Source organism: Coenobita brevimanus, chromosome 60, assembly GCF_032717465.1.
Source record: "Coenobita brevimanus isolate Jiangsu-jjx chromosome 60, ASM3271746v2, whole genome shotgun sequence".
Taxonomy (NCBI): Eukaryota; Metazoa; Arthropoda; class Malacostraca; order Decapoda; family Coenobitidae; genus Coenobita; species Coenobita brevimanus.
In genome coordinates, this window is record NC_137013.1 from 33,268,890 (window position 1) to 33,284,796 (window position 15,907).

The 15,907-nt window shown below is 42.3% G+C and overlaps 1 protein-coding gene across 1 annotated transcript in view; it reads left to right on the forward strand.

Annotated features, from left to right (window-relative positions):
- Piezo (piezo type mechanosensitive ion channel component) overlaps window positions 1-15,907 on the forward strand; it is a 1,050,432-nt gene that overhangs the window by 864,185 nt on the left and 170,340 nt on the right. Inside the window, exon 40 of the mRNA XM_080275143.1 lies at window positions 9,314-10,276. Coding sequence (XP_080131269.1) covers window positions 9,314-10,276 — 963 coding nt within the window. The remainder of the gene's footprint in view (window positions 1-9,313; window positions 10,277-15,907) is intronic.

Here is a 15,907-nt window from a genome sequence, read left to right on the forward strand (position 1 = left end):
GAGAAATATGTCAATATCACAAATGTGTATGAGATGCTATGAAATGGACATACACAACACCAACAAATGCCCCAAACCTAATGACTATAAAATTTGTTCTGAATGCTCCTCAGATGATCACACTTGGAGGAAATGCAATTCTGACTCCTAAAAATTTATAAACTGCGAAGGAGACCACCACATCATGGCTATGAAATGCCCAAAAAGAAAAGAAATATTTAAGAGAGCAATAAATGCATCCTCCCCTGCCACAGTACGACCAGGTCTAAGCTTTGCTCAAGCAGCAAAACCAAACCCCAACATCCCAGCAGTTGCAAGTCATAACATATTTCCAAATGACTAATTTGCCGACTACATGGTTCTGATCATGAATGCTCACATGCACGAGTTGGCAAACCCAGGCTATCTATCTGTCTATTTATTGCCAGATGCCTCAATCCCGTTTGGGGTGGCCACAAACAAATCACCTCCAAGTCGCCCTGTCCCCCGCCATTTCACTGCCTTGGTCCCAACTCACACCCCCCTCTCTCATATACCTCTCCACCCCATCCCTCCATCTCATCCTCGGCCTCCCCCTCCCTCTTCCCCCCTCCACCTCACTCACATACACTCTCTTCGTCAGTCTTTCACCCTCCATCCTCTCCACATGGCCAAACCACCTCAGTGTGTTCCTCATAACGCTTCCTATCACATCCACATCAACACCACAACACTCCTTTATATCCTCATTCATCAGCTTGTCTCTCCATGTGACTCCACAGGCTCCTCTTAAATAACTCATTTCCACTGCTCTCACTCTTGACTTGTGTCCTTCCAACAACGTCCAAGCTTCACTTCCATACGTTAGAGTTGGTATCACAATACTGTCATGTAGTAACTTTTTCACTTCCATGCTCACTTCCCTGTTTCTTATCACTGCTTTCAAAGAACCAGCAACCTTTCTTCCCTGCTGTACCCTTTCAAGCACTTCACCCTCCAAACTTCCATCCTTACTCATCACACTACCCAAGTACAGTACTTAAATTTACTCACATTTTCCAATTCCTCACCATCCAACCTCGCTGTCCATTCACTGACTTCACCTCTCTCAAAGACCATCACTTTACTCTTCCCTACATTCACCTTTAGATTCCGTTTCTTACACACTCTCCCAAACTCATCCACCAAGCCTTGCAGCTCCCCTTCGTCTTCAGGCAGCTTTAATAAAATTCTGGAGCAAAGCTGCACACTAAATGGTCCTCCAATTGTGAAACTTCCCCCTAACCCCTCCTCTGACAAAATTATACAAACCATCCTGCCAACAACTAAAAACCTTCTTCCCCAGCCAGTACAAATGAAAACCCACCTGACCCATCTTCTAACACCCCCTACAACCATCTCTGAAGAGCAGTATGAAGGGGCAACAGCACTCAACCCACTCTCCCTTAGTCCTATCCATGTCACATATGATGATGAACCCATTCCCCATGGCAGTAATGACAACCCAAACTACCCAACAGATAGTGAATCAGAAGTGCACCTAAGCTCCTCTGATGAAGACGAAACTGACGATGACATGGTAGAGGTAGCAGTCCTCCCCTCAGTTTGGAAGACAAATGAAGAGTACTCATATAAATAAAGAGAACTTGCCAAAGCAATAAGAGATAACAAAGCCTTACTCATACAAAACAACAACATATTGAGCCCAGAGTTAGCACTCAGCCAACTAAGAAATACCTGCAAAAAATTAGAAACTTTCCAACATCTAATTCGGCCAGCAAACACTGAAGAAGAAAGATTTCTCCTACATGTAGGGGATCAACACACCAAAACTTCCCATCCCTCTCAGTCCAGACCCCAGAGACATAGACAATGAAAGTAATACAACATAACGTCCTAAATTGACATGGTCGAAGATTAGGTCTAATCAATACCTACCGTAATTTAGATCCAGACATCATTCTAATAAATATCACAGCATTACTTCACCAAATACACTCCGTATCCCAGGTTACAACACACATGGAAGAAACTTCCTCAGTCACCCTTTGGATGGCACAGCCATAGCACTGAAGAACAACATCCAATACAAAATTATAGACTCTTTCATTTCAGATCTGATTGTAGCAGAAATACAAACACACACAGGAAAAATCACTATTGCTACAGCATACCTTCCCCCCAGCCGCCCATACCTCCCAACCCCCGATTTTATTAACTTATTTAGAAGAAACATCCCGGTATACTTAATCGGTTATCTTAACGCTAAGCACCGGCTCCTGAGCAACAGAAACTCAAACGTTGTAGGAAGATAACTTGCAAGACTCATCACAGACACCACGTTAAGACACGTTGGTCCAAACTTTCCTACATTCTACTCATACAACTCCACTTCCACCCCAGACATAGCTCTTTACAACCTGAATGCTTATCACAACACCCACTTCTCTCCCGGTCCTTTCACCACTAGTGATCACACCCCCATAATTGCCACTATCTCCACTCCCCCAGTAAGTGTCCCCATTCCACCTAGACCTAACTTTGCCATGGCCAACTGGAACAGTTTTAAACAAGATCTCATCACAGCCTTTACTAACTTCTGCACCCCCGATGACGGAACAATAGAGGAAATTGATCGGTCTCTTGAAAGAGGGTACACCACCATAAATACTGCAATCATCAGCAAGATCCCTTCAAGCACATCAGAATAATTACTACCCCTAAACACAGCAGAGACACACAGATCCTCATCAACCAATACAACTCACAGAGAACTCACTCCCAAACACATGGATGGACACGAGCTTACTTTGGGCAATACAAATTACTTCAAACTCAACTACATACATCTCTTGTAACAGAACACAACACACACTGGTCAAACACCATTGCAAACACTGCCAGTCTATATAACAATCCCTCCACCTTTTGGCTTAAAATCAAAATCCTCACAAGAATTTCAACCCCTGACTCTCATTATGTACTAGATCAGCTGGGAAACAGACAACACTCCTCCTCTGAAAAAGAAATAACTCACATATGACACTGGGGATCCATCTTTCAAGAGAATGAAGATGAACAAAATACAGTAACAACAGACACAACAGTATGATCAAAGAATTCCTCAATAACAACATAGACAGACTAACTCCGTACCACACAGCTAACTGCGACAGATTAGATTCAGACTCAGTATTCACCACTCCTGTCACAGTAGGCGAAATTACCTCTATCATAAAAAAATTAAAAAAGACTTGCCCTGGAGAAAGCAGATATAATAAAACTATATTATCCAGTCTCCCCATCATAGCCATTGAAAATTTAAAAACATATTTAATGCGACCATCTCTGCAGGATATTTCCCTGACAAATTTAAAGAAGCCATCATAAAATTAATTCCAAAAAAGGACAAGAACCCATATCTCGTTGAAAATTACAGACCCATCTCTCTTTTGGAACTCCCTGGAAAAGATATAGAACGAATAATTAATAAAAGGCTTGGAATTCATCTTGAAACTAATAATTTATGTAATGAAAATCAATATGGATTCCACTTATTAAGAGGCTCCACTTAAGCGATTGCAATAGCGATGGAACAGATCGCAATAAATAAATCCAACAAAGGACAATGCCACATAATCCTTAGGGATATAACAAAATCCTTTGACAAAGCGTGGCACTTAGGCTTTAAATATAAACTGCTTAATCTCAACCTCCAACTATAACTGAAAAAATTCTCGGTGATTTTCATGACGACAGGAAAGCTAAAATCAAGATAAATAATTACACTGGTGCTAGCTTTGCTTTGGAAAGCATGGTTCCCCAAGGGAGTGTTCTTTCACCAACTCTCTTCTCCATCTTTACCAGTGACTCTCCGCAATCCACACATGGCATCATCATAAGCAGTGCGGATGACATCTCCCAAATTGTCAGCTATCCTGGACCATCTAAAAGGATCATGAACTCAAGAACCAAAAGTGAAGTCGAGAAAATAAACAACTATAAATCCAATTGGAGAATACAAACAAACATCAATAAATTTTCCATCATCCAACTAGCCAATACTGGAAAAGAACCTTTAATAGTTAACGAAGAAATAATTGACTTCAAAGAAGAGGGAAAAATACTAGGTTTAAAACTTAATTCAAGAGACTATCTTCCTAGTGTAATGGACAAGAAACAAAAAGCCACAGGAGCTTTATCCCGCTTACTCAGGTTTAAAAACATGCCTACAAAAATCAAAACTCACCTTGTTAAAGCACTGATCCTCTAAATTCTAGAATATCTCACCATTCCCACACACATCTTCAGCTACACGCAACTTAAGAAACTACAAATTTCACAAAACAATGCCCTCAGATTTGTTACTAATCAGCAGTACCCGTACACACTAAACACGGAACAAATACATGACTTCACCAAAACCAAATAATTAAACATAAGACTACATAACCAGGCCAAAAAAAATTTGGAGTAAAATCAAAGAAATAAACCCCGAGACATGCAACTCATTCACAAATACCATTATTGAAGAGAACTGCTCCTTCCATAAATGGTTTCCTAGTAGTTTAAAATACATAATAAAATAACCCTAACCCTGTACCAATTTACTAAGACCTTCATAATGGATCACATCTGCCTAGCTAGCTAGCTAGAGATCCAAGTCCATAGCATGTGCATGCGAGTGTGTGTATGCGTCTGTGTGTGTACACAGGCATGCATAAGCATCCATGGAAAAAAGAAAAGGAAGGTGGTCAGCCCACCATCTTTCCACTCCCTCTTCCTTCATATTTTCCCGCTTCTTCCTCTACTCACCCGTCTTCTTTCACCCCCTTCCTCTTAAAAAAAAAAAAAAATGGAAGCAGGACAGTGAAATGGCAGGTGACAGGGCAGCATGGAGGCAATTTGTTTGTGACCACTCCTTATGGGATTAAGGCATCTGGCAATAGGTAGATGCAGTATATAGATAGATAGATGCTGTAGATCACTTCTTTGAGGCCCAAGATGGTAATTTCTACAAAGAAGGGATCCATATGCTTAATGACCTCAGGACTAAGTGTGTAATTTTGCAAGAGGACTGTGTTGAAAAATGACTATTAAGTTGTCTAAAACTAAATCTTTGTACCTTAGGCCACAAACTTATCAATCACACCTCGTAGGGGGTTCCATTATTGTTTTGCATACTGTGTGTATCTTAGATTTTACCAAATGTGAAGCATTCTGATTTAATCACCAGTACTATTTCACCAGCCTGTATCATATTTTAGTGGGTACAGTATCTCCTTTGTGATGTATATAATGATTTGCTTTATGCATGGTCGTATGACGATTGCCTAATGCACCATGATTAATGGATGCTCTTAACACACAATACTGTTTTGGCACAAGTTTCACCTAGTGCACATTTTAGTTTGCACGCCGTGAGGTTGGTTACAATCATTGAGGGGTACGGGGAACGAAGCCCCCTGGTTAGTTTTCAGTGTTACAGTTAGATTTCCACTGCTATTTATGGTGTTAAAGTGTATACATTTGAATTTGTTTGGTGTGTTGACATCATGTCCAGTTGGTGAGAATGGCAATAACCATGCTATTGGGGGCGTTCAGGCGGTTTCCTGTAATATCGCTAAGTAGGTCATGTATACAGTATTTCATTTGTTCTCCAATATTTTTTTATTGAAAATCAAATGGTAATCACCTGAGATGTATCCAGTACTAAAATTATTTTCCTTGAGAGTGTAGGTTGATAAGAAAACAGCTTGAATTGCTGCCTCACTGTCATTTGTATTTACCCTTTTGTTTTTTGTAATGCTATTTTAATACCATTCATGTTCATAATGACAGTTCAATTATATCTCAGTGTTTTACTTGATGGCGACTATAAGTAGGGGGTAATTTATGTGCTAAGAAGGGGTAAAAGTGAGGGTTTTGGAAAGTGGCCAGACTACACTGTACTGTTATTCATGCAAACATGTTGTTTGAGTGTCGTGGGTTTGAGTACCACGGTCCTTGTCCAGTCCATGTTGTTTGTATTACTCGAAGATTGACTGCATAGTATATTAGTATTAAAATATGTGTCTGTCTCTATCTATTGCCATACGCCAAAATCCCGTAAGGGGTGGCCATTTGACTTTGAGTTATTTGTTTTATAGGCAGGGGGCACTAACCCTCCACCAACCTACTTGTTGACACGTAGGGAGCACTTGTGGTTTGGTTATATGGTTACCACCCAGCGTTGTAAATGGTTTCTTGGCTTACAAGAAACCATTTGGCTTGTCACTCAATGTAAAGCCACCTGTAAAGGAAAGAAAAGCAGTAAGAAGCGACAGGAAAGATGGGAGAAATAGGAAGAGAGGGGTGCAGGCACACAAAAAGAGTAAAGGCTGAGGAAGAAGTAGGCAGCACTACATCAAGCGAGTGGATGATGGTCGCCACCACCTACCACTAAAAAATCTGATTCTGAAAGTTTATACCTGTATTTATATGCTTTATGCATGGTTAGAGAACTGCTGCATGTGATGATATTTGGGATAAGTTGGTGCGTAAGAAATATAGCGTTATTATAGCTAGAGTGCGAGATAATGCTGATTTTGTGTATGCGATGTGTCGGGAAGAGCATGTAGAGATAGTCAGGCACGAAAGAATTGATCATGCTGGTGAGTCTCTTGAGTGTAAGAAAGAGTTATGTTATTTGGGGGACATGTTAGATGCAGGAGGTGGAGCTGGAGCTAGCTCTGTGACTTAGGGTAAGGAGTGGTTGGAGGAAGTTCAGGGAGCTGTTGTCTCTTCTGACATCAAGAGAGCTCTCCCTCCATGCTAAGGGATCTTTGCATGTGGCATGTGTTTAGACTGTTAATTCAGCATGGTAGTGAGGCCTAGGTAGTAAAGGAAGAGGATATTCATATGCTGAGATATACAGAATTGACAGTGATTGGATAAGTGTGTACTGTAGTGTGTCCTTGAATGCGAGGCCTGGGGGTTTAGGTTTAAAACTGAAGAGAGGAGGGATGGGACTAAAGTTATTGGTGTTGTGATGAGAGGGGGTAGATTGGGATGGTTTGGGCATGTGGAGAGGATGGAGGATGACAATAGGGTGCAGGAAGTGAAAGTGCGAATGCTGGGGGTAGGGTTGCAAGAGGCAGACCGAAAAGGACCTGGGACGAGGTCATAGAGTCTGACCTCAGGGATAAGGGACTGAATAGGGAGGGTGACAGAGATCAAGCAGCATGGAGAGCTGGCATTAGGTTTCAAAGGCCAAAGCATGCAAACATGTTGGAGCCTTTATAAATGATATGACAATAAGCTCAGGTTATCTAGTAAAAGCAGCGTATGGATTTTTAGTTGTTGGATAGTAAGTATGACATATAAGAAAAAAGTAACTGAAACCAGTTCTTAGAAAATGCTTGTTCGTGCGTGCTTTAGCATTATTTTTTTTTAGCTGGAAGATATATCTGTGGAGTGAGCTGGGAATGGATTGTGGTATGTCATACTATTGTTCATGACCATTCTTGCACTGTCAACCACATACACTCAGTGGCTACCAACATTGTCTCAGGCAAGAAGGCAGAACATAGGATCAGTAACAAACTTTGCTAGCCCTGCATGGGAACCTTGCTTACCAGATACACATCTAAACACTTGCAGAACAGCAAGGCATACAGTGTCACCATTTAATGCACAGAAACAGTACTCATGGAACACTTACACCTAGAACAAAAAAGCATACAGCATCATCAGTGAATGCACAGAAACACTGTAAAGTCAGTTCTACATATGAGGGGATTGTTGCTTGTATCATCACACAACAACACCCTTATTGTTATGTACACAACATTACAGTCACACTCTGAAAAATTTGAACAACCTTAGCATGTTACTTTACCAGTTTCTATCCTTCTATCTGTGCCTTCATTGCTAGCTTCCTTTCTGGTCGTTCTATAGTCGCTGTTGTAGATGGCCATCGTTCTTCTCCTAGATCTGTCAACAGTGGTGTTCCTCAGGGCTCTGTCCTATCACCAACTCTCTTCCTTTTATTCATCAATGATCTAAGCTGTACATCTAACCCTATCCACTCATACGTTGATGACTCCACCCCTCACCTTTCCATTCGGTTCCCGCAACGCCCATCTCAGCAGTTACTTCAACAAACAAGGGATGAGGCTATGGCACACCTAATGTCTGACTTGGCTCGTATCTCTGACTGGGGTAAAAATAATCTTGTTGTCTTTAATGCATCTAAGACTCAGTTCTTACACCTATCAACCTGTCTAAATCTTCCACTGGTATACCCACTATAGTTTAATGATATTCGCCTTAATCCAGCATCATCCTTGAACATGCTTGGGGTTTCATTTACTCGGGACTTATCTTGGAAAGATCATATTACATCTCTTGTAAAATCTGCTTCCAAGAGATTGGGTGTGCTAAGCCGACTCAGTTCTTTCTTTACCCCCCCACAATTGTTGACTCTATATAGGGGTTTTATCCGCCCCTGTGTGGAGTACAACTCTCATGTGTGGGGAGGCTCCCCACATACAGCTCCTCTCAATAGGGTGGAGTCAAAGGCTTTTAGTCTCATTAACTCTCCTCCTCTTGCTGACTCCCTTCAACCTCTGTCAGTTCGCCACACTGTTGCATCTTTATCTCTTTTCTGCTGCTACTTTAGTGGTCACTGCTCCTCTGAACTGTCTGCATGCATTCCTCCACCTCTACAATGGGCACATAGCACCCGTCTAGCAGCAAACTCTCATCCCTTTTCTGTCCAACTCTCTAATGCATGAGTTAACCATTACTCCCAGTCCTTCATTTATACAATGGGTCAACTCTGGAACTGTCTCCCTCTGTCTGTATTTCCTGCTGCCTATGATCTCAGTCTTTCAAACGCAGTGTGTCCAGGCATCTCGAAATGAGTGGATCTTGAATTTGGCTCTCTCTTGTATTTTGTTTTTCTCTTGGAGGGAACTGTTATTGTGGGCTCATGGCCTTTGGTTCCTTCTTCCTTGCATAAAAAAAAAAAAGTTACTTTACCTATAATTGCAACAGCCTTCCACCTCAGCAGATATTAGCAGATACAAGCAACAGATCCATGTTGCATCACAGATCATGCTGGTAACTTTTCATACCCTAACTTTGCATGCTTATATGATGCGCTTTTGGTAAAAGATCAGGAAAATTCCATCTTATCACACTCTTCTCTGAATTATGCAACTTCCATTGTACCAGGGTCATTTGATTTCTTACTGTCAGTAAACATATCCAGTTCCTGGGAGATATAAATGAAATTTTGTGTGTCACAAAACAATATTGTCATTATGTTAACCTTACTGCTGTATTTCAGGTTCATGTTGAAGAGCCTAGGGTTGTGGAAAGAGACCTCTGATATGACCCCCACCGCCACTGCCCATACTTCACCCTCCCCATCATCATCTGGTCAGTCTTCACCACCACCTAGCCATACACATTCAACTACCCAGCCATCTGGAAAGACCTTGAAGGAGGATGGGTCACATTCAGGGGATGGTGATGGATCAACCCTATCCTACACCAAGGACACCTCACTGCTATCTAAAGACACTAGAGAGGAATCTTTAACATCAAAAGATACCAAGGATAGCTCTCTTACTTCAAAGGACTTGAAAGAAATATCACTGACATCCAATACCAAGGATAGTTCTTTAACATTAAATGTGAAAGATGCTTCACTTTTATCCAGTACTAGAGATAGTTCCTTGCCAACTACTCTCAAAGAAGGGTCATTAACATGGCAAGAACAGGAGAGTTCATTTCTGCTAAATACCAATGATGAATCCCTCATGTCCCGTGCATCTGAGCCTCCTCCAGATTCCACCACTCCAAAGTACTACAGACAGTTGTCGGAAGATGCACAGACTGCTATGACTGACTTTGAGTCTGATGTATCACAGGCATCAAGACAGAGATCTGGCAGTGAGGCCCAATACCCAAAGACCTGGTCATCATGTCAGTTCCATGCCAGACACTCATCATTAGTCTCTCAGGTACCAGGTGGAGGAGAACCTCCGGCCAATCCCAGAACATCCTCACTAGTCATACGGCCAGAACACCGGCGTCATTTGTCTGAAGGGTCACGTGTATCCTTCAGTCAGCGTGCCCCCTCCTTGGCTGCTTCACAGTGTACCCATACCTCACAGTCAGTAGTGTCAGACTCAATACATGTAACCTGTGCTGCATGTAATCTTCAGGCTTTGAAGGATTTTGAAAAACCTGATATTGAGGAGGTGAAGGAAAACATTCAGCAGTTACCAAAAATTGCAAAGGGAGGGTGAGTAGATTTATTTTTACCTCAGCTTTTACATATATTACTTAATAACTTATGCTGCTGCCGTACATTTTTATTTCGACAGATTAATCTGTGGGCCAAACATATATTTAAAATATGGTACACTAGTATTTTAATACTAATTTCATATGATTGTTATCCCATTTAGATTTTTTTCTTCGTAAAATACTTTCAGTCAGTTGGGCTGGAGTTTCTTTTCTCTGCTCCCTTTCTTATAGTGATTAAGCTCACCAGTTCTCCCAGTATGGTACTATTAAGTATGTTACACATAACTTTATGTTTAAGCATGTTAATCCTCTCCGTTAGTTTGCTCGGTTGTAATATTTTTATTTTTTGCATGTCTATCTATCTATCTATCTATTGCCAGACGCCTCAATCCTGTTTGGGGTGGCCACAAACAAATCGCCTCCAAGTCGCCCTGTCCCCAGCAATTTCACTGCCCTGCTCCCAACTCACACCCCCCTCTCTCATATACCTCTCCACCCCATCCCTCCATCTCATCCTCGGCCTCCCCCTCCCTCTTCCCCCCTCCACCTCACTCACACACACTCTCTTCGTCAGTCTTTCACCCTCCATCCTCTCCACATGGCCAAACTACCTCAGTGTGTTCCTCATAACGCTTCGTATCACATCCACATCCACACCACAACGCTTCTTTATATCCTTATTCATCAGCCTGTCTCTCCATGTGACTCCACAGGCTCCTCTTAAATAACTCATTTTCACTGCTCTCACTCTTGACTTGTGTCCTTCCAACAACGTCCAAACTTCACTTCCGTACGTTAGAGTTGGTATCACAGTACTGTCATGTAGTAACTTTTTCACTTCCATGCTCACTTCCCTGTTTCTTATCACTGCTTTCAAAGAACCAGCAACCTTTCTTCCCTGCTGTACCCTTTCAAGCACTTCACCCTCCAAACCTCCATCCTTACTCATCACACTACTCAAGTACTTAAACGTACTCACATTTTCCAATTCCTCACCATCCATCCTCGCTGTACATTCACTGACTTCACCTCTCTCAAAGACCATCACTTTACCCTTCCCTACATTCACCTTTAGATTCCGTTTCTTACACACTCTCCCAAACTCATCCACCAAGCCTTGCAGCTCCCCTTCGTCTTCACTCAACAACACAGTATCATCTGCAAACAACAGTACAAGGAGTTTCCAAACACTATCCTCTCTCACCAGGGCCACTCCAACATCCACTACCCTACCTTGTACCTCTTTTATTACCTCATCCATATACAGATTGAACAACCATGGAGACATGACACATCCCTGTTTCAACCCAATTTTCAAAGAGAAAAATTCACTTAGTTCACCATCCACACGCACTGCAGCCTTCGCACCATCGTACATACTCTTCACAGCATTCAACAACTTCCCATCTACTCCATATATTCTTAACACTTTCCACAATCCTCGTCTATCCACCCTGTCATATGCTTTCTCCAAATCCATGAAAGCCGCATACAACTTCTTTCTCTTCTCTAGAAACTTTTCCACTAAAGATCTAAGAATGAATATCTGATCTACACAACCTCTTCCCTTCCTAAAGCCTCCCTGTTCTTCTCCAGCTAATTTCTCTGTTCTTTCTCTAACTCTGTCAATAATAATCCTACCATACACTTTTCCTATTATACTGAGAAGACAAATGCCCCTATGATTACCACACACTTCTTTTTCCCCTTTTCCTTTGTACAAGGGAATAATTATACCTGACTTCCAATCCTCCGGGACTCTACGTTCCTCCCAGGTCAATCTGCACATCTTCCACATCCATTCTATTACTATCTCTCCCCCATGCTTCAGCATTTCACCACACACTCCATCAATTCCTGGGGCTTTCCCCGATTTAACTTTCTTCATTGCTTCCACAACTTCTATCCTACTGATTTCTTCCTCTCTTCTCACCTCCCTCCTTCTCCCAGCCATTCTCCAGCCACTTATACTCGCATTACTTCCATCCTCTACATTCAACAATTCCTTAAAGTGTTCTCTCCATCTGCTCACTTTTTCTCCCTTCTCCACCAGTAATCTACCATTTTTATCTTTCACTCCCGTGCTAACTTCACTTCCACCCTGTCTGACTCTTTTCACCTCTTTCCAGAACATTTTCTTACAGTCCCTCCACTTTACACTCAAATTCCTTCCAAATTCTTCATCCACTGTCTTCTTACTCTCTCTTACTAATCTTTTCACCTCTCTCTTTCTTTCTACATATAACTCTCTCTTCCGCCTCTCAACTTCTTCCACGCCCCTATTTCTCATCCATTCATTGTATGCTTTCTTCTTTTGTGCCACAGCCTGTTTCACCTCTTCAGTCCACCACATTGTTCCTTGCACCCCCCTCCGTCTTCTCTTCCTTCCACACACCACATCACATGCTGCACATATTTCTTCTGTAAATATCTTACACACACCTTCCACGTCTCCCATCTGCTCCAATTCATATTTGCCCAATCGTTCCTCCACTTCTCTCTTATACTCTGCCTTTTTCTCATCCTCTTGCAACTTTCCCACTCTCCTTGCAACTACTCCTTCCTCTTGTCTTTCCCTTCTTCTATTCCTCCATCTTACTTGAATTCTAATTCTGGCCACCACCAAGTAGTGGTCAGAAAGTCCACTCCCCCAACCTCTATAAACTCTTGCATCCATTACACATCTTTGCATCCTTTCATCCACACACATATAATCAATCATTGCCTTCCTTTCATTCAGTTCACCACCCACCCTTCTCATCACTCACCATGTATACCTGTGGATCATTTTATGCCTGAAGAGGGTATTGGCTATCACCAACCCCCTCCCAGCACAAATGTCCACTAACGCACTCCCATTCTCATCTATCTCAGCAGGCATACCCCACTCACCAACTATTCCATCCACCTTCACATTCCCAACTTTACCATTCATATCACCAATCAAAAACGCTCTCTCATTCCTTCCAAACTTTTCCATGCACACTTCTACATTTGTCCAGAACTCTTCTCTCACTCTTCTAGCACAATCTTGCGTTGGCGCATACACACACACAATCGCCCACATTTGTATTCCAACTTTCAACTTTACCTACACAATCCTTGACCCAACTGATCCATACTGTCTTATGCTCCTCTTCCATCTTTTACTCACAACTATACATACTCCTTCCTTTGCCCTCTCATTCTCACCTACTCCTGCACATATACCCCATCCATACTTCCATTCTCTCACACTTTCTCTTCTCCATTTTGTTTCAGTTATTCCACATACATCCACTTTCGCACCCTCAAGCACCTGGACAATCTCGCTCTCTTTCACCTCATCATTCGCTCCCCTTACATTCCACGTTCCGATAACCATGTCCTTTGTCTGGTCCTGGGTCGTCATCGTTTGGTCAGTCCTTGTCCGAGGCTTATTGTTTGTTTTTTTAGTTAGTTGTTTTCCGGGGAGGGGCACTAACCCTCCGCCAACCCTTTTAGTCACCTTTTACGACAAGCATGTACTGTACATATATCTTTTGTATTTATCTCTCTTTTCCTCCCTCCTTAATTTGCATTATGTGATACTTATCTGTTTTAGCAGTATTAACCTTCTCAGGCATAGTTACGCAATTTGCGTTCCATGTGGTTTGTTACAAAGAAGCACAGTCACACGAATCGCGTGCCTAAGCACAAAAAAATTCGCCAAAATTTAAGTTTCTGGGTGATTTGCGTCAAATTTTGATGTGTTTTAGCGACCGCGTCGCTTTCCCATGGTAAGGCATTGGCAACACTGAGCCACTTCATGGGGCCCAGCACATAGCGATAAACCTCAGGCTCTTCCAAGCAGCCAGGTGGTAGGGCTGCGTCGCGTGTCCTATCCCTTTAAACTCCTTCTAATTTGCCCCCTCCCGCCCAAACCGAAGCCCCTATGGATCCAGTGTGATAATCCATTATTTGTGAGCATATTTGTATGTGATATTGTCGATGGAACATAGATATGTGTCATAAAAAAGAATTGTTCCCGTTATCATTCGTTAGGCTTAGAGGCAATACGCATGTTCACTGTAGTGGGGTTTCGCCTCTCACCCTCCCCTAGGGCCAATGGCTTGAGTACAAATACATATATAATGAAGCCAGTGCCTAAACTATATTTTGTGTGAAAGATATTGTGGCTGACTTGGTGAAATTATGGAACTAGTTAGCGTTTTGGACGCCATAAACCATAATGTGGAATGGGGCAGGCATCACTTACGTTTTATAGTCAGGACGGGATAATTAGAGGTGTTTAGGGATGGAATTATTGTGATTCTGATAGTGAAAATGCATATGGAATTGTGTGAAATATACCTCAAACATGCTGCAAGTGTTCGTGAAGGAGTGTGGTGTGTGCCAGTACAATAGGATTGCATCGTACTCTCCCGGTGAAGGATGCTGCATCACAGTCACATTGAACCGTAGTAAGGAAGGGAATAATTGTGGAGGTTGGGGTGGAATCATGGTGGTAGTCATGTATTTGTGTATGATATAGTGTGAAGTATAAGTGAAAGGTGCCACGTATCCTCGTGACGGCATAAGTTATGGTGAGTAGGTTAGCAATACCTTAGTGGCAGGTGTCCTCAGGAGATAGGGATGCCTTGGAATGACGGAATCATTTAACAGGTACTGTACCTTGGTCTGACATTTAGTGATAACTTATACTTTATGTAAAATATACGTGAACTGTGCCACGAGTGTTCGTTTAGGTGCGCAGCGTAGGTGAGCGATACTTTAGCATCAGGTGTACTGGGAAAGGTAACGATGCCAAGGAACGACGGACATCGTTGAACAGGTACTGTACCCTGGTCTGACTTTTTGTGATAACTTATCTATCTATCTGTCTATTGCCAGACGCCTCAATCCCGTTTGGGGTGGCCACAAACAAATTGCTTCCAAGTTGCCCTGTCCCCCGCCATTTCACTCCCCTGGTTCCAACTCATACCCCCCTTTCTCATATACCTCTCCACCCCATCCCTCCATCTCATCCTTTGCCTCCCCTTCCCTCTTCCCCCCTCCACCTCACTCACATACACTCTCTTCGTCAGTCTTTCACCCTCCATCCTCTCCACATGGCCAAACCACCTCAGTGTGTTCCTCATAACGCTTCGTATCACATCCACATCCACACCACAACGCTTCTTTTTATCCTGATAACTTATACTTTATGTAAAATATACATGAACTGTGCCGCGAGTGTTCGTTTAGGTGCGTAGCGTAGGTGAACAATACTTTAATGGCAGGTGTGCTGGGAAAGGTAACGATGCCAAGGAATGATAGATGTCATTGAACAGGTACTGTACCTTGGTCTGTCATTTAGTGATAACTTATCCTTTATGTAAAATATACATGAACTTCGCCGTGAGTGTTCATTTAGTTGCATAGCGTAGGTGAACGATACTTTAGTGGCAGGTGTGCTGGGAAAGGTAACGATGCCAAGGAACGATGGATGTCATTGAACAGGTACTGTACCTTGGTCTGTCATTTAGTGATAACTTATACTGTATGTAGAATGTATGTGAACTGTGCCACGAGTGTTCATTTAGGTGCATAGCATAGGTGAACGACCCATCCATGTACAGATTGAACAACCATGGAGACATGACAC